General features: G+C 57.5%; 1 protein-coding gene across 2 annotated transcripts; it reads left to right on the plus strand.

The window, feature by feature from the left end:
* The first annotated feature begins 944 nt into the window (after window positions 1-944).
* On the plus strand, window positions 945-5,763 carry Sncg (synuclein gamma). 2 transcript variants are annotated; one of them, XM_026397035.2, is made up of 5 exons: window positions 945-1,164; window positions 1,993-2,034; window positions 2,349-2,476; window positions 5,118-5,186; window positions 5,432-5,763. In XM_026397035.2, exons 1-5 carry the CDS (start codon window positions 1,044-1,046, stop codon window positions 5,450-5,452), a joined length of 381 nt encoding a protein of 126 aa, XP_026252820.1. In that variant the 5' UTR covers window positions 945-1,043; the 3' UTR covers window positions 5,453-5,763. The 2 variants fall into 2 exon arrangements, with proteins under 2 accessions (XP_026252820.1, XP_026252819.1); XM_026397034.2 differs by lacking the exon at window positions 5,432-5,763 and adding an exon at window positions 5,276-5,410.
* Window positions 5,764-6,000: the final 237 nt, after the last annotated feature.

The raw sequence follows: 6,000 nt of genomic DNA on the forward strand, positions 1-6,000 counted from the left end.
GCCAGTGACGTGGTCTTCAAGTTAAATCTCAGAAGGAAAAGAAAACACGGGACAACAAAGAGAGGAAGTGGCCTGGGCCGGCCCACCGGGTAGGTCTCATCCGCCACCCCCACCCCCGCCTCCTGCCTGGCCCCCACAGAGGCCACCAACCACGCAGACCAGTTCCTGTGCTCCAGGAGTTCTTGGCTTAGGGACACTAGAGTGTGGGAGACCCAGAGGGTGGCCCTACAAACCCATGGGAGTCAGGAGAAATGCCTAGGCTTCCAGGTGGGGCTGCCGGAAGCGGTTTATCAGTCTCGCGGGAGACCCTGCTGCCCACCCACGCTGCTAGCCAGGAAGTGGAGGCACCTCCTCAGCACCTTTTGCCACTGGGCTGTGGGTGGAGGCTCAGAGAAGGAAAGGAGCTATCCTGGGGTCACACAGCACAGCCAAAGCCCAGGGCATGGGGAAAAACCTTATGTGCCTGGCCTCAGCTCCTCCAACTGGTTTGGCAGGAGTTTCAGGCTTTAGGGCATCCAGGGTGCTGTGGGTAGCTGGGTAGTCCAGGCTGACTTTAGAGGTGGGTCATTCTTACTTGACAGGCCAGTAGCTCTGACCCCTGCCCTATCTGTGACCCTGCAGCACTGGCTAAAGTGCCTACCCCTTCTTTGTGCACTGAAAACAACAGCCCCAGGCCTGATAGCACCCAGCCAGGGCAGCCTGCAGGTGGGCAGGGCAGCCAATGAATGAGGGGCAGTGATGAATTAGGACATGTCCAGCCCCCATGTCCCTTCTTGGAGGACAAGGGTCAGGAGGGCACAGTTGGGCCAGCAGGGGTCCAGGGACCTCTCCCGGCTGTACCTCCCTGGGGAAGGCCTCCCTCCCTCCACCCTCCCCACCCCCACGCCCGCCTGGGCTGGCTGGGCTCCCGCCAGCCAACACGACATCAATATTTCATCCACGTCAATAAGAGGCAGCGGCGGCGGGGACAGCGGCTGCGGCAGCACTCGCGCCAGCTCCAGCCCACAGCTCGCAGGGAGAGTCGGGTTCTGTTCTTGCTCAACATGGATGTCTTCAAGAAGGGCTTCTCCATCGCCAAGGAGGGCGTGGTGGGCGCAGTGGAGAAAACCAAGCAGGGGGTGACTGAGGCTGCAGAGAAGACCAAGGAGGGGGTCATGTATGTGGGTGAGTGACGCAGGGCGGGGCAGGGTGGGGCAGGGAAGGGCAGTGTGGTGCCTGGGGTGGGATGTCTGGTACCTTTGGTCGGAGGACCTTTCTCCCCAGCTCCAGGGAGGCACTCTGGGAGGAGGCGAGGACCTGGCTGTTGAGGCAGGGTCTCCAGATCCTGCAGCATCTACAGTCCCTTGCACACACCAGTGTTTGCCTCTGGCTTCCTTGGAGCCCCAGGGTCTCTAGGACAGGATCAGAGCGCCACTCAGACCTCTGACCCAGCTGACCGCCTCTCTATGCATTCATCAAGGCCTGCACAGACACATCCTAGGGTCCTCCGAACTTGGACACCCTGAAGCTGTGAGCAGTTGGTGATTAGGCGAGCTGCCTCCCTCTTCACATGGAGCTGCAGCCTGGCCAGGCCACAGGTTCCTCCCTGCCCAGGGTGAAGAGGTGCACAGGGGAGGTGGGACTCTGGCTCAGTGCCTAACCCACTCCAATGCCCCTCTGCTCCCTCTGAAGAGGAGGCAGGGGAGGTTGAGGCGATGACTCAGCCCTCGTCTTCCCTGACCAGCATGCTGCTCTGGAGGCCGGGCCACACCCAGGCAGAGTCTGGGTACACTAGTGTCCCTAACTCTCTTTTGTCCCTCCATCCTGTCCTGTCTCCTCCCCATCCGTCCCCTAGCTCCAGACATAGCAGGAAGCAGTCCTTTGAAGGGGCAGCTGGCCCCCAGACACCCTCTACTGGCCCCCAGCTTGTCCAGCTGTTCTGTGGCTTCTTTGTCCTGACCGCCTCCAACACCAAGAGGTGGGTCTGGGCTGACGCTTCCATTTCCTCCCCAGGAGCCAAGACCAAGGAAAATGTGGTGCAGAGCGTGACCTCAGGTGAGGATCCCCAGGACCAGGGGCATGAGGGACGGGGCTTCAGCACTCCTGCACCCTAGTACTAAGGGCCCATGCCCAAAGTCCTCCTTACACCAACCGGGGTCCAAATCCCTATGGGGATCCAGATCCCTGCACACCTGAACTAGATCGGGGTAAGGCTCCCACTCCCGCCCATGAGTGTCAAAGCTGTCCTGAAGTCAAAAACAGGGATCGGAGGGTCCCAAAGAGCCAGAGTCCCAGTGCTCTGGGAAAGGCCCCTCTGCCTGACTTGGTGGGGAGGGTCAGGGTCCAGGCCAGCCCCAGTCTTCCCACAGTGGCCGAGAAAACCAAGGAGCAGGCCAACGCTGTGAGTGAGGCTGTGGTCTCCAGCGTCAATACTGTGGCCACCAAGACCGTGGAGGAGGCGGAGAAAGTTGTGGTCACCACCGGGGTGGTGCGCAAGGTAAGTCCTTGCTCCCATCCTTCCTCTGGGTCCAGAGAAGCCCACCAAGGTGGGGGTGGAGGATGTTACTCACAGACCTGGGCACTGAATCCCCTTCCCATTCATCACCCTCTGTGTGTCTGTGCAGGGGTTGTGCTTGGTGTCCTCACATCATTCATATCTGGAATCCTCACAAATGCCCCTGAATTGGAGAGTTAGGGCTTATTTTATAGACAAGGAAAATGAGGCCCCAAACCAGGCCAGCTCCATGGCTTTCAGCATGGAGGATATACCCCATTTTACCAGTGAAAACAGATCACATGGTGATAAGCAGCCTCCCAGGCCGTGGACATCAGGTTGGAGCTGCAGAGTCACCACCCAGTGTCCAGCTGCCCTCCCAGACCTGGCTGCTGCTTCCTCCCAGGAGCAGCAGGGAGTCAGCGCCCCCTGGTGGTGAAAAAGTAGTAACAGTTCTGACCCCACCCTCCACTGGGGCCTTTGTGTGTGAGCAGGTGTGCAGCATATGCTGGGTGTGTGTACCAGGATGAGGGGGCATGCGTGTGTGCGTGTGTGTGTGCATGTGCATGCAATGTGTGAGCATGCATGGGAAAGAGGGCTGCAGCAGAAGGCACAGCAGCAGGAGGCATTGCAGAAGGTAGATGCGAGCTGCATGAGCTTTCCCGGCACCTGCCACAGAGCAAGTTCTACTGAAAGTTTTTTACACTTATTAACTTATTTAATGGGTACAAATATCCTACAACTAAAAGGAACAAATAAAAATTTTTTAAAAATGGGTACAAAAATCCTATGAGATAGGTCATGGAAACCAAGGCCCAGGGATTAGGTAATATACCCACGATGCCAAAAGGGTGGCGATCCTCTGGCTGGCCTGGCTCCTGAGCCCCGCTCTGAGAGACTGTGAGAGTGTAGGTTATGACAGGGACCTGAGAGTGGGGCCGGGGCTGACTCCTTAGACACACTGTCTCCATCTCCCATACCTGATTCAGGCCACCCCAGTCAGTGGAGTCTGAGGCTCTGGGCGCAGCCCGTACTGGGGATCCCTGCTCTGGGAGGGGTAGAAAGATACAGGCCCTCTGTCCCTGGCTCCAGGACCAGCACCCAGGTGTGTGCTTCTAGGGCTAGCACAGGATCTCCTTATCCCCAGAGTGGGCAGCCGTTTCTTCTCCTAGTCAACGTCTCTGCCCCTTCCTAGCTGTGCGACTTTGGGAAGCTGTGTAACCTGTCTGGTCTCCATTTCCTCAACTGTGAAATGGGAGTGAGTGTCTTTCTCACTGAGCTGTAGGATATGGCAGAGAAATGACCTCCAGAATGTAGGCCTCCCTGGTTCATGGTTAAAACCCAATGAGTGGTCATCATCATCATCACCAGTGCCCTGGGCTGGACCCACTTGTATCCAAGGAGGCCCCCCTCCACACTCCACAGCACAAAAGGCCCCTTGTGAGGTGTCAGGCTGGGTTTGGCCTCTAGGAATTTACCCAGGCACTCCTTGCCTCCTAGAGGAGCTGCCTCAAGGGAGACTCATTTTCTGGTGACACCCCAAAACTAGTATCAACTTGTCTCCCCAGTGAACCATAGAGGCCTGCAGTGCTTGTGACTGCTCATGCCCCAGGCTTCATGCACCAACCTTGGAGTGGTCAGACTAAGCAGGTGGCCCCCTGCCTCTCACCTACAGAGCCTGGCCCTCCCTGGCCAACAAAGTTCTGTGCCCTTTTAATGCCCCACTCCACCAAGGGGCAGGATGTGGTAGCACAGAAGTGGCTGGACCCTCCAAAGGCAGGAGCTGAGGGCAGGGTCCAGGCCAATCACCACTCTGTCCTGAGCACTCAGCTGTCATGACCACTTAGGCAAGAGTCTGACTGGCATGGGGCATAGGGGACAGAAGACAGGCCTGATTCCAGAGCCTGTCCAGGATGCAGGAAGAGAGAGCATGCTCCTGTGGGCAGAAATAGCCTGACGGACAGCAAGCTGAACCTGATGCTGACTAGCTCCGCTGCTTTGAGCTCTGAGGCCTTGACCTGGATACCTAGTCCTCCTAGTCTCAGGATCCCTGTATACAGTGATGACACAACTCTCCTCCTAGGGCTCTTTGGGCTCTCAGAGGAGTGCAAAGGTGTATGCTAATGTGATTCAGGAACATGTGTCCACTCTCAACCTCTCTCCATGCTCCCAGCCTTCTTCATTAAGGAACCCCAGTAGAGGGTACCCAGGATTTGGGATCTGCTTGCGGGGGTTGGGGTTTATGAAGGTGGGTTCCAGAAGGTCTTGGCATCATCAGACAGAACTCCAGCTGTGGGCTGTCACCCCTCCAGCCCCTCCAAAAGGGGCCTCTGATCATCTTTGAGGCCAGCATAGATGAGACTCTAGCTACAGGTAGCTGGGGGCCTCTGTGACTTCCTTATGGTCTCCCTTTTGGGGGTGAGGGTACCAGGGATTGAACTCAGGGGCACTCGACCACTCGACCACATCCCCAGCCCTATTTTGTATTTTATTTAGAGACAGAGTCCCACTGAATTGCTTAGCACCTCGCTTTTGCTGAGGATTGCTTTGAACTTGTCAGCCTCCTGCCTCAGCCTACCAAGCTGCTGGGATTACAGACGTATGCCACAGCACCCTGCCTCATGTCCTCTTTGATCCCCTGCAGGAGGACTTGGACCATCCTGCCCCTAAACAGGAGGACCAGGCAGCCGAAGAGGAAGAAGTGGCTGAGGAGGTAGGATCTGGGCTCCAGGGGCACACGGGGGGGTTCTTGGGTAGGGACCCCAGCCCTCACAGACTCTTGCTTCCCTCCGGGGGTTTCAGAACCTGTCAGGGAGCCTTCTGCAGCCCCCAACAGGGACTGTGGGTAGAGCCAACCTTGGTCTGGAGTGAGAGATTCCTTCACGAGTGACCGTCCCAGGGCAGCCATTGAGTGTTGGGGACCTGGAGCAGGTGTGAGAGTCACACTCTCTCTCCCAGGCCAAGAGTGGGGGAAACTAAAAGGTTGCCGGATGGCTGCAGAGTCCCCGAGGGACACCCCTCTGCCTTGAAGCCCCTTCCCTCCTGGCACAAGGAGTGCCCTGCCCTGGAGCGTGCCCTGCCCTGGAGCGTGCCCTGCCCTGGAGCATGCCCAGCGGGCTGCCCACGCTCCCCGCACCCAAGCCCAGCTGTCAGAGACCTGTCCTCTATGCTGCTGCCACCGACTTCACCTCCTACCCTCATCCTCTCTGGCCCCCTGAGTCTTCTGGACCCACAGAACAGATGCTGCTGTGAATTTTTTTCTTTTTTTAATGATTCCAAATAAAACTTGAGCCTCACCCCACCATGCTTCCTCTCTTTTCTGTTATTATTCATGAAGCCCCCTGGGAGGTCTCAGGGACAGGAACTAGGTGGATGGGACCAGGGACACTATGGGAACACGCAGAGTGCTTCTGGAACTGGTGCCTTTGGGAACCATCCCCCTTTAGCACGATGGCAGCGGCTCCTCCAGCTCCCCAGTGGGCATCTCACAGTGTCCAAGTGTGCAGGGCTGGATGTCCCCAGGTTGA

This window comes from Urocitellus parryii, chromosome 5 (genome assembly GCF_045843805.1).
Source record: "Urocitellus parryii isolate mUroPar1 chromosome 5, mUroPar1.hap1, whole genome shotgun sequence".
Taxonomy (NCBI): Eukaryota; Metazoa; Chordata; class Mammalia; order Rodentia; family Sciuridae; genus Urocitellus; species Urocitellus parryii.